Source organism: Hyaena hyaena, unplaced genomic scaffold (assembly GCF_003009895.1).
Source record: "Hyaena hyaena isolate Hyena2069 unplaced genomic scaffold, ASM300989v1 scaffold_16, whole genome shotgun sequence".
Classification (NCBI taxonomy): Eukaryota; Metazoa; Chordata; class Mammalia; order Carnivora; family Hyaenidae; genus Hyaena; species Hyaena hyaena.
In genome coordinates this window covers 968,583-991,470 of record NW_024080650.1, presented here as the reverse complement: position 1 = coordinate 991,470, position 22,888 = coordinate 968,583, and the positions used below count along the sequence as shown (strand labels likewise).

Below are 22,888 nucleotides of genomic sequence, written 5' to 3'. Positions count from 1 at the left end.
GGCTCTCTGGGATGAAGCTGGTCTTTGGGGTGGAACGGGTTGAGCCAATGAGCTGGACTCTGGTGGGACTGACTTCTTGGGTGTTGGGGTTGGGCTAAGTGTAGGTGACATCTCCATGATGTGGTTCGGGTGGTTCTAGAAAGGGTCTTCTCACATGTTTCAAAAGTCTCTGCCCCATTTAGGGGTCAGTCGGTCTAAAATCCCACCATTCCTCCTGTTGGTTCAGCATCGTCCTTTCCATGACCCCAAATGGGAACAGCAGGGGCCCTGGCTGCCATCTTGCTGATTGATGTCTTTACTACCGTGGAGCTCACCCTGTTACCCAGCGTGGCCAAGACCCTCAGCTCCCACACACATACCCAGTTCTGCCTTTCAGCCCAGCATCCAGGCCACAGCCACAGCCTGGGCCAGCATGAGCCTCTCCTGTGGCCAGGGACCAGGTGTAGAGGGTGTGAGCACATCCTCCTGGGACAGGAGCAGGCCGAGGGCCGTGCAAAGAAAGGGGACGAGCCAGTGGGCCTCAGCAAATCACCAGACTTGTCTGCTGGAGCTGCCCAGCCAGGGGGCCGGGTCCCCCGAGAAACAGTGCTCTTCCTGGCCCTCCCAGATCTTTGCTTTTACCATGCTCCCAGCCAGGATGTCCCTTGTCCCTTCACACTTGGCTAAGGACTGTCATCCTGACAGGCAATTCAGACCCCATCTAGGCTCATCCCCTCCCCAGGTGTGCCCCCTGGTAGCCCCTGGCATCAATTGCGCCCCACCCTGCGGCTGACGGGCTGGGGGCTGGGAGATGTCACGAGTTTCCTGTCCCCACTCCCAGCCTCCCCCCGCCCCCTGCCGAGTCAGCATTTAGGACCAGGGAAGATTGCAAAGTTTGCAACATGGGTTTTTGTATGTTGTAAAATGTACTTAATATAAAACTTAACTGTTTTAACCACTTCTAAGTGTACAAATCAGTGGCATTAAGTACATTCATAATATTGTGTAACCATCACCCTTGCCTATTTCCAGAAATGTTTCATCATCCAAAAAAGAGACTCTATATGCATTAACTCCCTACTCTCTCCTCCCCACCCTCTTCCTTGATCCTTGTAACCTCTATTCTACTTTCTGTCTCTTTGACTCCTCATGTTCTAAGTATCTCATATAGGTAAAATCGCATAATATTTGCCCTTTTGTATCTGGCTGGTTTCACTTCGGGTGATTTTTCAAGGTTCACCCATGTTGTAACATGTGTCAGAATTTCATTCCTTCTCATGGCTGAATAGTATTCTATCGTATGGATGTACCACATCTCTTTTATCCATTCATGGGTTGATGGATACTTGGATTGTTTCTATTTTTTTGGCTATTGTGAGTAATTTGGCTATGAACATGCATGTACAAGTATCTATTGGAGTCCCTGTTTAAAATTCTTTTGGGTAGATACCTAGAAGTGGAATTGCTGGGCTTTTTCAGGAACCACCAAACTATTTTCCACAGGGGCTGCGCCATTTTACATTCCCATCAGCAGTGCACAGGGCCTTCCCATTTCTCCACATCTTCGTCTTCAGCAACATTTATTATTTTCTGGTTGTGTTTGCTTGTGAACAGCCATTCTAATGGGTTTGAAGTAGTAGCTGATTGTGGTTTTAATTTGCGTGTCCCTATTGCTTAATAATGTTGAGCCTTTTTTCATGGGCTTAAAAAACATGGGCTTATTGGCCACTTGTATATCATCTTTGGAGAAGTGTGTATTCAAGTCCTTAGCCCAATTTCTGAATTTGGGTTGTTTGGGGGTTTTGCTGTTGCTATTCTTGTTGAGCTGTAAGAGTTCTTTATATATTCTAGATATCAATCCCCTATCTGATACATGATTTGCAAATATTTTCTCCCATTCTATGTGCTGTCTTTTCACTCTCTTCATAGTGTCCTTTGATGTGCACAAAAGTTTTAAAATTTGACCAAGTCCAGTTTATCTATTTTTTTCCTTTTGTCGCCACACTTGAGAAATCCTTGCCTGATCCTGGGTCATGGAGATTTTCACCCATGTTTTCTTCTAACACTTTTACAGTCTTAGTTATAAGTGTTTCTGGCATTTCTCCACCTCAGATTCACATCTGTGGCACTCTTTTTTAAATATTTGTTCATTTTTTGAGAAGGAGAGAGAGACAGTGTGTGGGGGGGGAGGGGCAGAGAGAGGGAGACCTAGAAATGGAAGCAGCTCCAGGCTCTGAGCTGTCAGCACACAGCCCGAAGCCGGACTCAAACCCATGAACCGTGAGATCATGAGCTGAGCTGAAGTCAGACACTTAAGTGACTGAGCCACCCAGGCGCCCCTCTGTGGCACTCTTTAGAGACTCATGTCTAGCAGGGGCACTCAGTGGCAGAGTCCACCATCTTCTGCATGGTATACAGCATGCTTTAACTCATGTTTGTGGGATATGTGTTGGGCAGGGCTCTTGGGTCCCATGCCCAGACTTGCCCAGCCACTGACTCTAGACCCCCAAGGACCACGCCTCTCTCTTGCTCACCACTGCAGGGCCAGAGGGGCTCTGCACTGCTTCAGGGCACATGTCCTCGGCCCCAGCTCCTGAGAAGTGGGTGGTCACAAGCTGCCAAGGACAAGGCAAGCACAGAGGTGGCTGTGGGCTGGCTACAGGGACCCCAAAGGGCAAGTTTCAGCTAGAAACCACCTTCAAGCCGCACCCTGAAGACTGAATAAGCTTTCAACAGGCAAAGATCATTTGTGGTGGGGGCAGAGCTGGTCAGCTGGAGAGCCCATGGGTATATGGGACTGGCCACAGGGTGCGTGTGTGGGGAGCTGGGAGTGGGAGCAGAATGGGGAGTAGGAACGAGGACCTTTCGGGGATGGAAGTAACTCTTCAAGGCAGCATTTTGTTAAGTCTTCAGTCAAGCCCCACTATGGCCTACGGCTGGTAAGGCTGGTGGTTAGAAGACAAATTTCAAGCCATCGCTTTCACTGCATTCCATCCTCTCTGGACTCCAGTTCCCGTTGGGCTGGGTGGTGGGGAAGAGGCGGGGAAGTGGGGGGAAAGGGAGAAACAGCTGTTCATCTGCTCTGGAGGAGTGTCCTTGAGGGGCTGGGAAAGCAGAACTTGGGGTGGGGCTGAGGGACCCGCAGAGGGCTTTCTGGGGCATGCCACCGAGTGGAGGCATTCCCTGGTGCAGCCCGAGTTGTGAACGTGGGCTCCTGGCTCCCTGCTGCTGCCCGGAAGTCCTTGCCAGCCCTGTGCTCTCACTGGCTTGGCCAGCAGAGCATGTGGGGGTACGAGGCTGGACTCTCAGCGGGCCCTGAGGCTTAGGCGCCCTCTGAGTTTCCCTAGAAGGCCCCCGTGTGCCCCGCCAGCACAGTGTGCATCACCCTCTTAGGCGCCAGAACCAGCGTAAGACCTGCCATGGACTACCTGATCCAGCTTCTCCAGTTGACCTCATCTATCTCGGCAGGTAGGCTTTGCTGGCCTTCCCCATCTCACAGGGCCCGGCCTTGGTGAGTCCGGCCCTCCGTTGCCCAGGGGGACTGGACTGTGCTGGCCACTGGTTTGTCTGCTGAGGTTGAAGGAGGGCTCAGGGAGACAGTGGCTGGGGGGAGCCTCCCAGAGGGGCAGCCCCAAGGGTGCTTTGCTGGGGGCAGGGCAGGGTTTGCAGACTCATCTGGGGCAGATCTGAGGGCTCTGCAGTCGCCCCAGGCCTTCATCACTCTCCTCTCTGTCCTACCTCACCCTCCAGGCCTGGCCTCATGGGGTGTCTCCAGTCCCCAGGATGTGAAGGGCGTGAAGGGGTCCTGCCTCGTCATCCCCTGTGTCTTCAACTTCCCAGCTGACGTGCAAGTGCCCCGTGGCATCACAGCCATCTGGTACTATGACTACTCGGGCAAGAGGCAGGTGGTGAGCCACTCGGAGAACCCCAAGCAGGTGGAGGCGCACTTCCGTGGCCGTGCCCAGCTCTTGGGGAGCCCTGAGCACAAGGTGTGCAGCCTGATGCTGAAGGACCTGCAGCCTGAGGATTCGGGCTCCTACAACTTCCGTTTTGAGATCAGTGACGGCAACCGCTGGTCAGATGTCAAAGGCACTGGGGTCACCGTGACAGGTGAGGGGCAGCGTGGCCCGGCTACTGTCCAGAAGGGTCTCCCAAGCTCCTCCTGGCCCCATTGGCTCTCAGCGCCAATCCTGAGCCCAACCCCAGCCCCGGGCTAGCCCCAGCCCTGCCTCCCCCTTGCATTCCCCTTCACCGGGGCTGGGGATAGAAAGCAGCCCCTCCTTCCTCTAAAGGACCCTGCCCAGACCTTGCCCCTCAGCTGGGCTTTCCAAGGTCGTAGGCCTCATGTGTGGTGGAGGGGAGTCCTGAGCCTCTGGTCTTTGTCCTCAGAGAAGCCCGAGGAGCCCACGATTACTGGGCCGGCTGAGCTTCACGAGGGCATGGAGGCCATCTTCAACTGCTCCACTCCCTATGCGTGCACAGAGGAGCAGATCAGCCTGCAGTGGCTAGGCCAGGACCCCGCACGCTCCATCACTTCCAGCCACCAGAAGCTCGAGCCCACGGGCATCAGCCACTTGGGGACCCTCCGTATGCCCTTGTCCTGGCAGGACCATGGCCGGACCCTGCACTGCCAACTCTCGGTAGCCAAACACAAGACTCAGGCCAAGATTCACCTCCAAGTGCAGTGTGAGTGTTCTGGGCACCACTCCCTTGGTACTGAGCACGTATCTGTGGCTTCCCCAGCAGAACCCGTTCCCTCCTCCAGCCTGGGGAAACGGAGCCCTTGCCCCTGAGGCAAAGCCAGGCGCGCTTGGACCTCCAGGGTCAGGCAAGGGGAGAGACAGCACTAAGCCCTCTGAGCCACATTTAATGGCTTCCTTCTACCTCTTGTTCCTGAGGCCAGGCTGGGCAGAGAAGGGGAGACACAAAGAGCCAGAGAATTGGGGGTCAGGCAGCGAGGCCCCGGGGATTTAGCACAGCTCTGGAGGATGCTCTTTGTGTGTGCGTGTGTGTGTGTGTGTGTATGTGTGTGTGTGAGGATTCACCCCTCTCCTGCCTAAGGCTACTCACACTTATGGTGATCGGGGTATCGTGCAGACACCTCAAAGAGGTGGTGAATAAAAACCCGAGTTTCTACCTGATCCTGCATCTTCCCAGCATGGTAAAACACGGCAGCCTGTTCTAGAACAACTGCTGTCCACAGGCATAGGCTGCCTGGATCCATGAGGCACAGGAGCAAACTTTGCCCTGAAGAGAACGGGTATGGAACTTGCAGGTGTACTTGGCGCATACTGAGCACTCTAAAATATTAGCTTCTGTTATTTGCCTATTTACCTACATTAAGCCCTTGAAAATATTAGCTTCTATTAGCATATTTACAGAGTGAGAGGCTTCGGAACAAGATTTTTGGAAACACAATTGTTTTGTATGGTTGGAGAAGTGCGGCCATTGCCCTCCATGGGCTCCTCACCTGATGCCCCCCATCATGACTTGCAGATGCCCCCAAGGGCGTGGAGATCCTTCTTAGCCCCTCAGGGCGGAACATCCTTCCAGGTGATCTGGTCATACTCACCTGCCGGGTCAACAGCAGCAACCCCGAGGTCAGTTCCATGCAGTGGGTCAAGGACGGGACGCAGCTCAAAGTCCAGGGTCCTGTGCTGCAGTTACCCCAGGTAGCCTGGGATGATGCCGGTGTCTACACCTGCCAAGCTGGGAATGGCGTGGGCTCTACGGTCTCGCCCCCTGTCAGCCTCCACGTCTTCAGTGAGTCTTGGCTGAGCCTGGGTGGGAGGTAGGGGGGTGCAGGCCACTGTTGCTGAAGGAAGCCAGGCCAAGGTGCCTCTTGGAACGCAGGCCTGGAGTCCTAGCCCTGTCTCAGATAGATGACCAACCTCCCTGGCAGGGTGGGATGTGACAAGCATCCCGTAGATAGGACAAAGTGATGCAGTGCCAATCCAGAAGGCTGTGCCGCAGAGGGGCATGATACGGAATATGCAGGGGTGTAGTTGGCTACAACCCCGGTGCCCCGGAAGTCAGCTGGATCTCCCCCCACATGCCCCATGCCATCCCCACAGTGGCTGAGGTCCAGGTGAGCCCAGCAGGCCCCATCCTAGAGAACCAGACAGTGACGCTGACGTGCAGCGCGCCCAGAGAAGCGCCCAGCAAGCTGCGCTACAGCTGGTACAGGAACCACGTCTTGCTGGAGGATGCCCACAGCCGCGCCCTGCAGCTGCACTCGACCACCAGGGCCGACACCGGCTTCTACTTCTGCGAGATGCACAATTCCTACGGCAGCCAGCGCTCTGGCCCCGTCAGCGTGGTGGTCAAACGTAAGTGGCAGGGCCGGGTGGCACCGAACACTGCCAGAGCCAGGCCAAAGGGTGGTCAAGGGGTGGGGCCCCCCACGGGACGGCTAGGGTCCTGAGCCTCGTTGGCCTTGAGCTCCTGTCCCAACTCTGCATAACTGGGCTAGCTTTGCCCTCTCTGGGCCTCAATTTCCTCCTTGTCTAGAATACTTTTCATTTTGAAACAAGCTTACAAAGAGTTGCACGGAGAATACAAAGAATCACCATATGCCTTTACCCTAGATTCCCCATTTGTTAGCAGTTTGGTACGTTTGCTCTCTCTCTTTAAATGTATATATGTATGTGTGTGTGTGTGTACATACATGTGCATATGCACACATATACAGATACATGTGTATACACACGTGCATATATACCTATACGTGTGCAAGTGTACACACATTTTGTATGTAAGCACATATATATGCATTCCATATGTACATATGCTATATGTGTACACATCCACCAGTTACCTATCACATATCTGTTAGCCACATGTTTACATTCTTTTTTAAATTTATTTTTAATTTTTATTTATTATTTTTGTGTGTGCACCATTTCTGGAAGTGCTGCAATACCAGGTCGATGCCTGGAATGGATGGGGCAAGCTCCTATTCCATCTCCCTGCTCCAAAAATCCATTGAATATATTGTCCTCAGAGAACACATCTGATATTAAACGGATAAGAACAGATATGACACTTGATCTTAGCCAAAAGGCTGAGAATTGATATTTTTTAATTAAAAAAAATTTACATCCAAGTTAGTTAACATATAGTGTAATAATAACATATGGTGTAATAACATATAGTGTAATAATAACACATAGTATCATAATAACACATAGTATAATAACATATAGTATAATAACATACAGTGTAATAATGACTTTAGTGATTCATCACTTACATATGACACCCAGTGCTCATCAAACAAGTGTCCTTCTTAATGCCCTTTGCTCATTTAGCCCATTGCCCCCACCAAATACGCCGCAGGCAACCCTCAGTTTGATCTCTCTATTTAAGAGTTTCTTATGGTTTGTCTCCTTCCCTGTTTTTATATTAGTTTTGCTTCCCTTTCTTTATGTTCATCTGTTTTGTATCTTAAATTCCACATATGAGTGAAGGCATATGTATTTGTCTTTCTCTGACTGATTTATTTCAGTTAGCACAATACGCTAGTTCCTTTCATGTTGTTGTAAATGGCAAGATTTCATTCTTTATGATGGCTGAGTAATACATTGTGTGTATACACACACACACACACACACACACCACATCTTTTTTATCTATTTGTCAGTCGATGGACATTTGGGCTCTTTCCATCTGTTGGCTTTGTCAATAGCGCTGGTATAAACATTGGGGTGCATGTGCCCCTTCAAAACAGCACTTCTGTATCCTTTGGATAAATGCCTAGTAGTGCAACTTCAGGGTCTTAGGGTAGTTCTGTTTTTAATTTTTTGAGGAAACTCCATACTGTTTTTCAGAGGGGTTGCACCAGTTTGAATATTTACATGTTTACATTCTTGAAATTGTAGATGATGTCCCTCTACCCCTTAATTCCTCAGCGTGTATCTCCTAAGGTCATTCTCGTACATAACCACTGATCACAGTCAAGCAATCTAACACTGATACAACTGATAGTATTGATAGAGCACTCTTATCTAATCTACAGCCCATTTTGAATTTTACCAATTGCCCCAATCATGTCCTTTATGGCAATTATTTTTTTTCTGGTCCAGGATCCAAGCCAGGATCTTGCACTTCATTCAGTTGTTAAGTCTCTTATTTTCCTTTTTTTATTTTATTTATTTATTTTTTAAATGTTTTATTTATTTCTAGGAGAGAGACAGGGAGACAGCGTGAGCAGGGGAGGGTCAGAGAGAGAGGGAGTCACAGACTGAAACAGGCTCCAGGCTCTGAGCTGGCGGTCAGCACAGAGCCCGACGCAGGGCTCGAACCCACGAACCGCGAGATCATGACCTAAGCGAAAGTCGGACGCTCAACCGGCTAAGCCACCCAGGCGCCCCTTATTTTCCTTTTTTAAAAACAATTATCTATTTATTTTTTTGAGTGAGAGAGAGAGACAGAGTGTGAGCAGAGGAGGATCAAAGAGAGAGGGAGACACAGAATCTGAAGCAGGTTCCAGGCTCTGAGCTGTTAGCACAGAGTTCGATGCAGGGCTCAAACTCACAAGCCGTGAGATCATGCCCTGAGCTGAAGTTGGTCGCTTAACCAACTGAGCCACCCAAGCACCCCCAGTTTTCCCACCTTTAAAGCGGGCCCCCTGATCCACATTCACAGGGCTGCCACAACTATTGGCCAAGAAGACAAAGTGACTTGCTCGGCCCAGGGACTAAAGTGTATTCAACAGGCACCCAGGAGCTCTGCACAGGGAATGTGAAACAAAGGAGGTGCGGGGTCATCCCTGTCTGGCCGGTCAGCCCCTGTCCGAGGATGACCTTCACCCCCCTGTCTCCACACAGACCCGCCCCTCGTCCCGGACCTCACCGCCTTCCTGGAGACGCAGGAGGGGCTGGTGGGCATCTTCCACTGCTCGGTGGTCAGCGAGCCCCTGGCCACCCTGGTGCTGTCGCACAATGGCCTCATCCTGGCCTCCACCTCAGGGGAGGGTGACCACAGCTCACGCTTCAGTGTCTTCTCCAACCCCAACTCCCTGAACCTGGAGATCCGAGACCTGCAGCCAGGTGACAGCGGGAAATACACGTGCTCTGCCACCAACTCCCTTGGGAATTCGTCCTCCAGCCTGGACTTCCATGCCAAAGGTGACATGGCCGCAGGGAGGCTGGTGGAGGGGCCTGAGGAGGCCTGCTCTGGTCTCTTCCTCCCAGGAGTCCAGAGCGCTCAGCTGAGGGGCTGACCAAGCTGGTTGGTAAAAAAATAATAATAATAATAATAATAATAATAATAATAATAAAACCACATCAAAGACCTGGACTATACAGTCATCCCAACCTGGGAGGTTCCTGAGGCCAAGGCAAAAGGGAAACAGGGCACGTGACATTATTCTTTCTGTACACGTTCTGGCTCTGAACTTGAAGGGTTCTTCATAGCCACTTCTTTTTTATTTATCAAATGTTGGGGACAAACTCTCTGCTAGGCGTCAGACACAGGAGGGGAAATGGAAAAATAGGGTCTTCCATATCTTGGTCCATGCGCTGCCATTCCCTCCTTCTGAGGCCGTGGCAGACAGAGCTAATGGATCAAGGCTGGTTCTTGATGTAAGTCCGGGCTCTGGCTCCCGATCCTTCTCAACCATGCTGGAGCCAGCTACTACCCATAGGCCAGGATTGGCATTCAAGGACAAAGCCTCCTGATTACCAAGAGGTTCATAGAGCAGATGCCATAAAGCCCAGACCTACCTATAGCTATGTGGGGAGAGGTGAACCCTGGAGGTCTTCCTGCAGCAGGTGGCACGGAGCTGCTGGTGTGCGGGGGATCTGATCCTCCCTTACTCCCTCTTCTGCCAGTGGCCCAGCTCCTCATCAGCCCCACAGCAGAGGTGGTAGAAGGGCAAGGAGTGACACTGAGCTGCAGGAGCGGCCTGAGCCCCACGCCTGACATCCGCTTCTCTTGGTACCGGAACGGAGCCCTGCTTTTCGAGGGGCCCAGAAGCAGCTTTCATCTCTCTGCGGCCTCCAGCACCGACGCCGGCTCTTACTACTGTCAGGCCAAGGGCGGCCACAGCGCCAGCGGCCCCTCTTCCTCTGCCGTCCTCACCGTGCTCTGTGAGCAGCCCTCCACCAGCCGCGGCCTGATGTGGGGAGGGTCAGCCCGCCAGCCGCCCCTCAGGCTCTCCTGCGGCTGCCTTGCTCTGGGGTCTAGATCAGGAAGGCAGCCACAGCCCTGGGTACCATAGCGCTCTCTACCCAGGGCTGGAGTGTGGGGAACAAGGCTGGGGCTTTCTTACCTCCCTGCTTCCTATCCCCCAACCCCAGCCCCTCGTAAGCCCTCTGCCTCTAGCCTCAAATGCATCATGGGCGCCACGTCCAAGCTTTGACCTCCTGGGCTGGGACCTAGGTCACCATGCTTCCATATATGTGTACACACTCATAGGCTGTGTCCTCACAAGCTCCCACAGCCACAGAGACAGAACTTCTCAGCGTAGGGACTGTGACCTGGCAAGAGGGGATGCTCTATATTAGCCTGAGGGGCGTTTAGTGTGACAGAGGCACATGACATTATGCTAGCCCAAATGACACCCTTGTCCAAGCTACAAAACGGCCTTCTTTCCTCTGGGAAAGTTAGAGCACTGGGGCACAGCTTAGTAGGAGGGGCATGGGCTGAATTCCTCCTACCCTGGTTTGGTCGTCCTTGTGCAGTGCACAACCTACACAACTGTTTATGGCAACTCTAAGCACTCTATGCCTTTGTTTAGTGTGTTCTGGGAGCCTAGCCAGCTTTGAGTGGACCTGTAGGACCCTGGTGGAGGCCATGGGATGAACGCCTATGCTCTTCCTCCCTACAGATGCCCCACGCCAGCCCACATTCACTGCCCAACTGGACCCTGATGCCGCAGGCGTTGGGGCCAGACGTCAAGGACTTCTCTTGTGCCGTGTGGACAGCAACCCCCCGGCCCAACTGCGACTGCTCCACAGGGACCACGTTGTGGCCTCTTCCCCCCTGCCGTTGGGCTGTGGGGGCTGTTCTTGGCGCCTAAAGGTCACCAGAGCCCCCAACCTGCTGCGTGTGGAGATTCGGGACCCAGTGTTGGAGGATGAGGGTGTGTACCTGTGTGAGGCCAGCAACGCCCTGGGCAACGCCTCTGCCTCTGCAACCTTTGATGCCCAAGGTGAGTCATGGCAGGGAATGGGTGGCTCAGGGTCAGGGGCTGGTACCAGGGACCCTGCAATCCCTGGCTCCCCAAAGAGGGTCTGTGGGCTGAAAGCAGCTCCATTCAGCAGTGGGAGCTGGCTTTTCTCCCCTCCCCCATGGGCAGCCCAGGGGCTCTGGTTCCTGCCTTCTCCAGGCCGGCAGGCCGGACTCCGACCCCTCGGGGCAAGCAGTCAAGGCAAGGCCTGTCTCAGCTGGCCTGTGCCGTCTGTTTTCCAGCCACCGTCGTGGTCATCACGCCGTCGCCCACGCTGCGGGAGGGCACCCCAGCCAACCTGACCTGCAATGTGAGCCGGGAGGCCAGCGGCCCTGCCAACTTCTCCTGGTTCCGGAATGGGGCGTTGTGGACCCAGGGCCCCCTGGAGACCGTGACGCTGCTGCCTGTGGCCAGAACAGATGCTGCCCTCTATGCCTGCCGCATTCTTGGCGAGGCCGGGGCCCAGCTCTCCACCCCGGTGGTCCTGAGTGTGCTCTGTGGGTGACGGGCGAGGGCAGACTTGGGTACTCAGGGGTGAGGGAGTGCTCAGTGGGAGGGAACAGGGCTAGGGTCGGGTTGGGGGAGGGGTCAGAACAGGGCTTGGGCAGGGGCAGGTCTGGCCTGTGGTGGGGGGGGGCAGGGTTTACAGGGGCAGCTGTACTGGGGGTGTCCTGATCTCCTTCCTGCCTGTAGATCCCCCAGAACCTCCAAAGCTGTCAGCCCTCCTGGATGTGGGCCAGGGCCACGTAGCTGTGTTCATCTGCACTGTGGACAGTCGCCCCGTGGCCCAACTGGCCCTGTTCCACGGGGAGCACCTCCTGGCCACCAGCCTGGGGCCCCTGCTCCCACACCATGGCCGCCTCCAGGTCAAAGCCACAGCCAACTCCCTGCAGCTAGAGGTCCGAGACTTGAGCTTGGAGGACTCCGGAAGCTATCGCTGTGAGGCCACAAATGCCCTTGGATCCACCAATAGCTCCCTCTTCTTTCAGGTCCAAGGTGAGTGTCAGTTCTCTAACGATGTGGTAGAACCCCTGGGGGCTATTCTAGCCAGGCTTTGGGCTGGGTCGTGTGAATTTTGTGCAGAAATGTGAGGTTTTTTTCAGCCATGGTTGAGGGAGTTTCTAGCTAGCCAGCAGGCCTCCCTTTGTCTCCAGCCAGATATCTTCACCTGTAATAACTGTGGAAACCACTAGGGGGCAGTGGCAATTGCATAAGGTGGCCTGCTTGGCTGGAGCACTTTCTGTCAGAAACTTCTTTTATTTTTTATCTTATTTTTTTTAATTTTTAAAAATGTTTATTTATTCTTGAGAATGAGAGAGAGAGAGAGAGAGAGACAGACTGCGAGCAGGGGAAGGGCAGAGAGAGAGAGAGGGAGACAGAATCCGAAGCAGGCTCAGTACAAGAGCCTAACATGGGACTCAAACTCACAAACCATGAGATAATGATCTAAGCCAAAGTCGGACGCTTAACCGACTGAGCTACCCAGGCCCCTCAGAAACATCTTTTATAATAATATAATTTTGTTACATAATAAGAATTTTCATACAAAACCGAAGATATATGTATACTATGCATACGTGTGTGTAATAATATATATGTAAATATGAATATGCACATACATGTGTATGTGGAAATAAATACACATACACAAAAGAATATATTCATATTCTTCATTAATATACATACATTCTTCTACAAAAATCCTCCCGAAGTGAATAAGCCAAGAAAAGGAAAAATTAATACCCATAATGCTGCAAAGGCCAAAGAAATAACACTTTTTTTCTCCCACAATGACAAACATCAATTTTTGAACGCTGTCCTTGGGCTTTGGTTCTATATGTCTTTTCTTATTTGTCATACCCATTTCACTGGCAGAGACACTGAGGGTCAGAGCTTTGGGAGCTTGCTCGTGGTCATATGACTAGCTAGCTCTGGATTGATCTGGTTTTGATTCCAGGCACAGCCTGTGCTCCCACCACTCCAGCTACCCCTCCTCGCTCCCCACCCCAGCCTCCTCCTGCCCGGGAGCCAGGGGGCACCCGGAGAGTCCTTCGCTTGGTCCCCCCAGCTCTCGGGCTCTCCATGACTCTGAGCCTGGGTGCAGAGCGGGCCTGGAGAGGACTCACGACCACATGGTGGCTAACTTCCCCTCCATGTCCTGGGCCATTCATGCCGGGTCCAGCTTGGTATCAGGACAATGGCTCTCGGCATGATTTAAACCCCTCCCATATCAGTGCTTTATGGGGTCAAACCAGCATTTGCCAAGAGCTAACACGTACAGGTGCGGTGCCTGGCACTGGGTACAGGTCACATAGGCTGTGCCTGCTCTAGGCTCGCCTTCAAGTAAGTGAGATATGACTGACAGAACAAAACTGTAGCTCAAGGTGGTAGGTGGTAAAGGCCAGGACAGACCCAGTGCAGGGGAGTTGGGAACAGGACAGGAGGAGGCATGGAGCAGAAGTGGGGCCCCCGGTGGTGGTCTGGTAGGTGGGCTGTGGCTCCAGGCCATAGGATCGAGGTCATGCAGTCGTGCTGTGCACATACGCACGGGCCAGGCTGTGGGAGGGTACGGTGGAGGGCCCTCACCGGCTCTTGGTTTCTCCCCACAGGAGCCTGGGTCCAGGTGTCACCGTCACCTGAGCTCCGGGAGGGCCAGGCTGTGGTCTTGAGCTGCCAGGTGCCCACAGGGGTCCTGGAGGGGACCTCATACCTCTGGTATCGGGATGGCCAGCCCCTCCCGGAGTCGAACTTGGCCACGCTCCGCTTTGCAGCCATTACTGTGAGTCAAGCTGGGGCGTACCATTGCCAAGCCCGGTCTCCAAGCTCAGCCACCACGAGCCTGGCCGCCCCTGTCATCCTCCACGTGTCCTGTAAGCTTTCATCCCGTCCCTGTTTCTTAGGGGGTTGGAGGAAACCAGGGCACAGCTGGGGGAGGGGGAGGAGGAGCCCAGGCACCCCGACCACTGCCCGCCTCCTGTAGATGCCCCTCGAGAGGCCGTGCTCACCGCCCTGATGGACACAGGCCCTCGGCGACTGGGCCTCCTCCTGTGCCGTGTGAACAGTGACCCTCCAGCCCAGCTGCAACTGCTCCATGGGGACCACCTCGTGGCCTCCACCCTACAAGGTGTGGGGGAACTTGCAAGCAGTTCTTCGCGGCTGCAGGTGGCTGTGGCTCCCAACACACTCCGCCTGGAGATCCACAGTGCAGCGCTGGAGGATGAGGGCGTCTACACCTGCCGGGCCACCAATGCCTTGGGCCAGGCCTCAGCCTCTGCCAACTTCGACGCCCAGGGTCAGTGTGGGGATGAGTGCGGGTGCATGGATGTCTCCTTTAAGAGAGGAGGGGAGGCTGGAGAGGGTTCTAGAAGCCAGAGGCACAGGCAGGTGGGCTGAACACGACAGTCTCCATTCCTACTCCCTTTAAGGGCAGCAGTCTCCAGACTTGGGTTCCATGGAAGAGCCTTTTTTATTTTTTTCATTAAAAATTTTTAAAAAAATATTTTATTTATTTCTGAGAGAGAGAGAAAGACAGCGTGAGTAGGGGAGGGTCAGAGAGAGAGAGGGAGACACAGAATCTGAAACAGCTCCAGGCTCTGAGCTAGCTGTCAGCACAGAGTCCGACGCAGGGCTCGAACCCACGAACCGTGGGATCATGAGCTGAGCTGAAGTCGGATGCTTAACCGACTGGGCCACCCAGGCGCCCCTATTTTTTTTCACTTTTTAAATATTTTTTATTTATTTTGAGAGACAGAGAGGCAGAGAGAAGGAGAGAGAGAATTGCAAGCAGGCTCTGTGCTATCAGTGCAGAGCCCAACATGGGGCTCCATCTCACAAACCGTGAGATCATGACCTAAGCTGAAATCAAGAGCCAGACGCTTAACTGACTGAGCCACCCAGGCGCCCCCAGAAGAGCCTTTTTTCAAAAACAGAAGTTTGCTGGGACACCTGGGTGGCTCAGTCAGTTAAGCGTCTGACTTCAGCTCATGATCTCACAGTTGGTGGGTTTGAGCCCTGCGTCGGGCTCTGTACTGACAGCTAAGAGCTTGGAGGCTGTTCATGCTATGTCTCTCTCTCACACACAAATAAATAAAACATAAAACAAACAAACAGAAGTTTGCCTGGATGTCCAGTGGATAAAGCTAATCAGGAGAAAGGAGAAAACACCACAGAGCAGGGGAGGCTTGCGTTTTCCCATGAGCCCCTCACCAGGGTCATGGAGGGCTCAGGGCATTCCAGGGCTCGGCACAACTCTGCCCGGGACCATGAGAGAGGGAGAGCTGTTTCCCAAGCTTGACCTTGAGTCCAATTTATAGGTGGGCCACCTGTGCCTCTCAGTGGCTGACATGGAGACAGGTGGCTGGCTTACCCAGCGTCACAACTCTCACCCGTGTCCCCCTGCCCTTCTCTCTCCCCAGCTGTGAGTGTGCAGGTGTGGCCCAAGGCCATTGTGCAGGAAGGGCAGCTGGTGAACCTGACCTGCCTTGTGTGGACCACCAACCAGACCCAACCCACCTACATATGGTACCAGGATGGGCAGCAGCGCCCAGGTGCCCACTCCATCCTTCTGCCCAATGTCACGGTCACGGATGCTGCCTCCTACCTCTGTGGTGTGCTGATTCCTGGCCGGGCACCCCGCCTCTCCAGACCTGTCATTCTGGATGTCCTCTGTGAGTCTGGTTGGACGCAGGGTGGGGCAACAAGGAATGACAGCAGCCCCCAGGGATCAGGGCATGGCCAGAGCCCCACGGATGTCCAACCCAGAAACAGTCCCCATCTGTCCGATGAAGCTCAGAACAAAGAACACTGAGTTGGGGGTGAGGGGGCTAAGTTCTCTCTGGGCAGTGGAGCAGGGGCCCTAGATGGGGCAATCGGGAGTCCTTGGTGTAGGGAGCCAGGGCCCTCCTGGTTTGAATGCCACCTGCCACTGGCCTCCTGGCTACAGTCTCCGAACTGTTTCCGTTGGTATCGCCGTAGATGCACCCCGCGGCCTGCGCCTGACCTACCTCCTAGAGAGCCGGGGTGGGCGGCTGGCCCTGGTACTGTGCACTGTGGACAGCCACCCAGCTGCCCAGCTGGCCCTCAGCCATGCCGGCCGCCTCCTGGCCTCCTCGACCACAGTCTCTGTCCCCAACACCCTGCGTCTGGAGCTCCGGGAGCCCCGGCCCAGCGACGAGGGTCTCTACAGCTGCTCTGCCCACAGTCCTCTGGGCCAGGCCAATGCGTCCCTGGAGTTGAGGCTAGAAGGTGAGGCAGGGCAGGCCAAGCCCACCGGGGCGGGAGCGAGGGGGGGCAGCTGTGGTATCTGGCTGACCCTAGCTGACCCTGTTCTCCTCGGTACAGCCGTGCGGGTGACCCTGGCTCCGGCAGCTGCTGTGCCCGAGGGGGCCCCTGTCACGGTGACCTGTGAAGACCCCGCTGCCCGCCCGCCCACTCTCTACGGCTGGTACCACAACAGCCGTTGGCTGCAGGAGGGCCCAGCCGCCTCCCTCTCCATCCCGGCAGCTACGCGGGCTCACGCGGGCGCCTACTCCTGCCAGGTCCAGGATGCCCAGGGCACGCGCAGCTCCCAGCCTACAGCCCTGCAAGTTCACTGTGAGCAGGGGTCCTTGGCTGGGGGTGCCAAGGATGAGAGCGGGTGGAGGGCACTTCTGGACCTTCGTGGGGGTGGACACGGGACTTCAGTGGACCTTAGCATGGACACTTGGGAAAAGAAGGACGTAGGTGGTGAGAAAAGAGACCCTAGGGTCCTGTGAACCCTGTCTGTAGGCGTCTGCTGAGAATTTGTCAGTTCTAGGAAGTGAGCATTTGTCCAGAGGCTTCAGCCTCACCATTGCCAGGCAGGCAGGCCATGATGGTACAGGGTTTCTAAACAAGGCCTCCAACTATGTCCCGTCGTGTCGCCAGATGCCCCTCGGGATGTTGTCCTGTCGTCGTTTCGGGACTCAAGGGCCAGCCCCATGGCCGTGGTACAGTGCACCGTGGACAGCGAGCCACCTGCTGAGCTGGCCCTGTCCCGTGATGGCAAGGTGCTGGCCACCAGCCATGGGGTCGACGGCTTGGCATCGCGGACAGGCCATGTCCAGGTGGCCCGCAACGCCCTGCGGCTGCAGGTGCAAGATGTACCCTCAGGAGACAGGGACACCTATGTGTGCACAGCCCACAACTTCCTGGGTTCAGTCAACACCACAGGGCAGCTGCAGGCAGAAGGTGAGTGAATGAAGGGGGAGGGGAAGGGGCGCAGGCGCAGTGGGGCCATGTTTCTGTGAGGGGTGGAGCTCCCGCAAGAGGGGGCGGGCTGACCAGATGGGTGGAGCTAGCCCGGCCCCTTCCGGTGGAAGAGGAACAGCTCTCCTGGAGGCAGGTTGAGGGGGAGAAACAGCCTGAGGCGGGGAAGCAGCCTTGCCCTTGGAGAACTCCCTACGAGGGTGGAGCTGTAGCCGTGCCCAGGGGACCTTGGATGCGGGCAAGGCATAACCCCACCCTCACAGAGCCCAACTTGGGGTGGGGCACGGGCCTGCCCTGGGGAAGCCTGGGGCGGGAAGAGAGACACAGTCCTACCTTTAGGGATGAGGTGAGCCGTCCCTTTGGGGAGTCCAATCTGAGAGCAAGGCACAGCCTCATCTTGTGTTTGTTAAGAGAGACACACAGCCCTGTCCTGGAGGTCCCCAGTGCCAGGATAAGATAAAGCCCTGTTCTCAGAGATCTCAGGCTTATGGGAGAGACACAGTCTCACCTTTGGGGGCCCCAAAGCCGAACAGACCTTCCCATAATGCACAGAGGGCCTCTCCACTGCCCAGACCCACAGGTCTGCAGATCCCTGACAGCCTCCTGGTCCCCGGCCCGCAGGTGTGCGTGTGGTGGCCCAGCCGGGGCTGGACGTGCCTGAGGGTGCGCCGCTGAACCTGAGCTGTCTCCTCCCCGGCGGTCCCGGGCTCACAGGCAACTCCACCTTCGCTTGGTTCTGGAATGGCCAGCGACTACACGTGGAGCCTGGGCCCACCCTTGCCTTCACCCACGTGGCCCGTGCCCAAGCTGGGGTGTACCACTGCCGGGCTGAGCGCCCCAGCGGGGCCACGGCCTCTGCTCCAGTCACCCTCCGTGTGCTATGTGAGTAGGACGCCCCGCCCCCTGCCTCAGTCTGTCCACACCTCACATGCCCACCTCAGGTCTTCCTTCTCTCCTGTCTGCAAAGAGCAAAGACCTTGCAGGTGTGGAGTCCCGGGTCGGAGGACTCCCGCTCACTGGGGGTGTGACCTTGTGCACCCAGGCCTTGGTTTCCACAAGTGTCAGTCCCCTCACCCCGTGAGGAGTGTAGGAGATACCCCACGCAGAGTGCCCGGCATGCAATAGGCCCTCATCAGCCTTCGTCCCCTCCTCCACTCCTCATGAAGGCCCTATGCTGTCAGTCTGCTATGGCCGCAGTAACAAGCCACTCCAAAACACGGAGTGTGAAATGACAGCCATTTTATTTGCTCACGGTTCCGTGGGTCAGTAACGTGGGCCGGCTGAGCTAGGCAGCTCTCCTGCCGGCCCCACCTCACGTGGCTGCAGTTGTCCAGTGGTTGAGCTGAAGCTAGACGGCCTAGGATGGCTTCATCCTCACGGCTGGCAAGGGCTTCATCCCGGGGCTGGCTGCTGGCTGGGCCGCCACGCGATGCCCAGCACGCTGGCCTGGGCTTCCCACATGACTGTGTTTGTAGGAGGCCCCTTGAGGTCTAGCCCTGAAGTCACATCATGCCACTTCTGCTTTCTAGTGGTCAAAGCAAGTCACAGACCAAGGAGTGGGGGAGTAGGTTCTACCTCTTAATGGGAGGAGGAGCGAAGTCATCTTGCCTGGGTACAGGGAGGGGAGGAACTTGCAGCGGTTTTTGACCATCATCACCCTCCCTGTATGCCCACAGACCCTCCCAAGATGCCCACCATGACGGTCTTTGTGGAGCCTGAAGGTGGCATCCAGGGCATCCTGGACTGCCGAGTGGACAGCGAGCCCCTAGCCAGCCTGAGCCTCTACCTCGGCAGTAGGCTGGTGGCCTCCAGCCAGCCCTGGCGTGCTCCTGCCGAGCCACATATCCGTGTCACGGCCACTGCCAATGCCTTGAGGGTGGACATGGAGGAGCTGAGGCCCAGCGACCAGGGGGAATACGTGTGCTCTGCCTCCAATGCCCTGGGCTCTGCGTCCGCTTCCACCTACTTCGGAACCAGAGGTGGGTGGAGCATCCATCCCCTAGGCCCCTCTGTACAGAGGCCCTGCTCTCAGGTCCAACAGCTTCCTTTTGGGGTCTTCCCTGAATCCCTTCTGCTGTAACCAGTTTGTCTGACTAATCTAGACTGGTTGCTTAAAGCTCCTCTGCATGGGGACGCTTCTGAGATAAAGTGCAAGCTAGAATAGTTTTCGTCTTGGAGGAGTCACCTTGGGAGGGAGGATTGGAGGCCTGGAATCATAGCTGCCCCCTCAGCCTCACCCCTGTGTTCCAGCTCTGCACCACCTGAGTCTGTTCCAGAAGCTACTCTGGGTCCTGGGGCTGCTGCTGGGCCTCCTCTTCCTATTGTTGGGCCTGGGGGCCTTCTACATCTGGAGGTGGGTTCAGAGCTGGGGGTGGATGGGGTCACCTCGTCCTCCCTCCCCCTGGCCCCCCAACATCTCCTCGTATTCTACCAAATTCACAGGCTCCATACTTTCTAGCCATTGCTCCAGATTTGGGAATCGCTTCCAGAATCATCTTTATATCCATCTTGCTATAGTTTTCTTCTTTCTTTATCTGGACCCTGTCTGTGTAAAGAAAGTGCTGGGAAGAAAGAAAGATAAGGCACCCCATTCCCCACAATGCGCCCACTGCTCTGTGCAGTGAGCAGTCTGGGGCTAAGCACTGGAGGTGGGGAGAGGGAGGAGAGGCAAGGGGGAGGGGAGACACCCTCTGAGTCCACCCTTGTGTTGCAGGAGGCATTTTCGTAAGGTGAGCATGGGTGAGAATGTGGTGGAGATGGATTCTCAGAAGGAGACCACACAGGTACCCGTTCACCACATGGGCACAGGCAGACATGACGCTTAGCTAACCCACAGAGAGGGCTGGCTCCTAGAGACCGTGGTCATATATAGGATGGCCCCTGGGGCTAGGGAGAGAATACAGAGAACCAGGGACCCCTGAGAAGATAGGGGAATCACATTCTGACCGGGGCACACAACAGTCAGGGGTTTGCTCACTGGACACTTCTTTGGGCGCACTGTAGGCCAGCGTGTCTGTACCGTTCTCTCGGGACCTGCTGGCTGGGTGCCTGGGACAGACATTCTGAACTTAGCAGTGTCACCTCCACATCCAAGACACATCTTGGAACACAGCACCCCATCCGTGTTTTGGGGTCTCTTTTTCCCACTCCTGAGTCTGCTGATCACTTGGGCAGAGGTGAAAGTCTGTTTTCTTTTCCCTGTGATATGTTCCCTTCTGCAGATAATCCATTTGGTGGGCCAGGGCTTGTAGCCTCATGGCCAGCCAGGCACATGCTCGCAATCCCCGTGGGACCCCTACCCAAGGCTGGGGGTCTGGGGAACTGCCCACCAGAGTTAGAGGTCAGGCGGTGACCGCTCCCAGAGTCCTCATGTGACCAGGTTTTTTTCTGAGGGAAGCTCATTGATCCTGATGCAGCCACAGGTGGGAACTTGTCCTGAGCTCTGCTCCTGAGCTGACCTGTAGCATTGCCTACCCTCAGGAGAAGGAGGCCACCAGAATCTGCAATGACTCGGGCTTTGTGAACAAGGCAGCACTGGATCCGGCCTGCCTTGGTGAAAACAATTCTGCAACATCTGACTTTCTATGACCTGGCTCCAAACTTCTCACCAAGAAAAATGGGCAATGATAGGTGAAGATGAACCCTAATCTACCCAGGAGGGTGCGACCCTGGAGGACTCTGAGGAGAAATGGACCGGTCATGTTGTCAACTTCTCTGTTCCTTTTCCCTGGATCTCATCTTTCCATTTATCTTCCAATAATGGACTGCCCCTCACATCTCCCCCACCCCCCACCCCCCAGGCCCACTGTGGAATTTTAGTATGGATTAGAAAAGAAGATCTTTCTACATTCTCACCGGCTGGCCAAGGCACTCTGTATTGGCTAGAATAGAAATTAAGCTGCTGTAATAAGAGACCAAATACAGTCACTTCAACATGAGGGAACGTTCTTTTTCTTTCCCATACTAGTCTGGGTATGCTACGGTAGTTTAAGGTGTTGGAACTCTGGATCCTTCTATCTTATTTTTCTCCATCCCTAAAATGTTACCTTTGGTTGTGAGGTTCGTGGCCCCATTCTGTTCACATTCCCTCCAGCAAGAAGAGTAAAAAGTGGACATTGAATGCACATCCCTTCCTACTGTGGACATAGCCCAGAAGTTGCTCGTCATTTCCATTCCTTCCTGTTGGCTAGAGTTCAGTCACATGGCCACCCCAAGCTGCAAGGGATTCTAGGAAATACTGTTTTCATTCTATTTCCAAAGGACTCCTGACCATGGACTCATCCCTGTGACTTCTGACATTGGCAAGAATGCCTGCAGTAGGCCTCGTTTATTAGTGCCCATGTACCGAAGGCCAAGACGTGTCGCTGGTCACTCTGTTCATGGGCTTCCCAAAGGAATTAGTCCCTCTCACACACTAAGAGTGAGGAAATCAAGATGGTTTGGTGATCCCTAAGGAGAGGGCATGCAGGCAATTTGGCCGCCTGAGCAGGCATTTTGTCAGGCACCAGGAAGAAGAGATGCCCACATTCATACCCCCCGGGAGCGTGGAGAGCGCCCTAGCTCACTTGCTCTTCCTGGAGGCTTGTGTGCCCACAACTGTCAGGTTGAATAAGGGTCACAAAAAAGGAATAACTTGCTCCCTGAAGTCAGTGCCTGAGAGGAGGCAGTTCTTGGGTGGGCAGGTGACCCCCCTCGTAGCCTGGTGGCAGACAGTAGGAGGAGCAAAGAGCCCACCTGGAATTTGAGGTGAGAGACATGGAGAGCAGTGGGGAGTTGTCTTAGGCGCTAACAGGTTGGGGAAGAAATTGGAGGCCAGGTAAGCTCCATGTAACTGCAGCTGGAAGCTTCCCGGTCCCAGGCTCCATTCCTTGTAATGCCTGATTGCCAGACTCTTCCTGGGGGCCTGTCTGGCATGTCCTCCCAATAAACATCCATCCTGTTACCTAACTGGAGAGAGTCTCTTTCTTGCAACCCAAAGTGCTGCACTGGAACACAGAAGATCCAAATGTGAATCTTGTTCTGGGAGACTGCCTGTGGGAGGCGGCCAGCAAGCGCAAATTACATGACATTTACCACAGACTACCTTATGCTCACGCTCTTTGTGGCCCCTCCTGCTCCTTGAGGCTCTGGGTGCTGCTCACCTCCTGTGTCCACATGGCCAGCACCTCACTGGCGTGCAGTAGGTGAACACTTAGTAAGCACTAGTTTTTCTGCACTGCTGTCAAGTGACAGGGTGGAAAATGTGCACTAAATCCAGAGGTGGGACAGAAGGAGAGCAAGCCAAATGCAGTCGTATGCTTTTGGGCTGTCTGGGGAAGAGAGGCTAAGGGGAGGGCTGCTTCTGGGCATCTCCAAGGAGGTAGGTCACCTGGGATTGGAAGGTTCTCAGAGGAGCTAGTTGTCCACCGCCAGAGGTCTGAGGCACCTCCAGACTTTAAAAATAAACTTCTAATTCAAGTATGACACACATACAGAAAACTGTACACATTGTAAGTGTACAGATCAATGACT

The 22,888-nt window shown here is 54.7% G+C and overlaps 1 protein-coding gene and 1 non-coding gene across 2 annotated transcripts; one reads left to right on the top strand and one right to left on the bottom strand.

Moving 5' to 3' along the window:
* Window positions 1–3,398: 3,398 nt before the first annotated feature.
* On the top strand, window positions 3,399–22,319 carry SIGLEC1 (sialic acid binding Ig like lectin 1). The gene is made up of 21 exons (XM_039223849.1): window positions 3,399–3,447; window positions 3,730–4,089; window positions 4,369–4,665; window positions 5,476–5,742; window positions 6,054–6,308; window positions 8,808–9,107; window positions 9,813–10,070; window positions 10,811–11,134; window positions 11,395–11,649; window positions 11,846–12,148; window positions 13,762–14,022; window positions 14,133–14,444; window positions 15,568–15,819; window positions 16,127–16,396; window positions 16,493–16,744; window positions 17,057–17,359; window positions 17,999–18,259; window positions 19,054–19,356; window positions 19,628–19,730; window positions 20,091–20,160; window positions 20,858–22,319. Exons 1-21 carry the CDS (start codon window positions 3,399–3,401, stop codon window positions 20,963–20,965), a joined length of 5,163 nt encoding a protein of 1,720 aa, XP_039079780.1. The 3' UTR covers window positions 20,966–22,319.
* LOC120226829 lies at window positions 6,868–7,054 on the bottom strand. Its single transcript, XR_005527102.1, has one exon. It is a non-coding gene; the product is annotated as a U2 spliceosomal RNA (small nuclear RNA).
* Window positions 22,320–22,888: the final 569 nt, after the last annotated feature.

Coding starts and splice junctions, on each gene's coding strand:
- SIGLEC1 (XM_039223849.1), top strand. CDS start 3,399: ATGGACTACCTGATCCAGCTTCTCCAGTTGACCTCATCTATCTCGGCA. Junction 4,666..5,475: donor GATTCACCTCCAAGTGCAGT/GTGAGTGTTCTG, acceptor CATGACTTGCAG/ATGCCCCCAAGGGCGTGGAG. Junction 5,743..6,053: donor TGTCAGCCTCCACGTCTTCA/GTGAGTCTTGGC, acceptor CCATCCCCACAG/TGGCTGAGGTCCAGGTGAGC.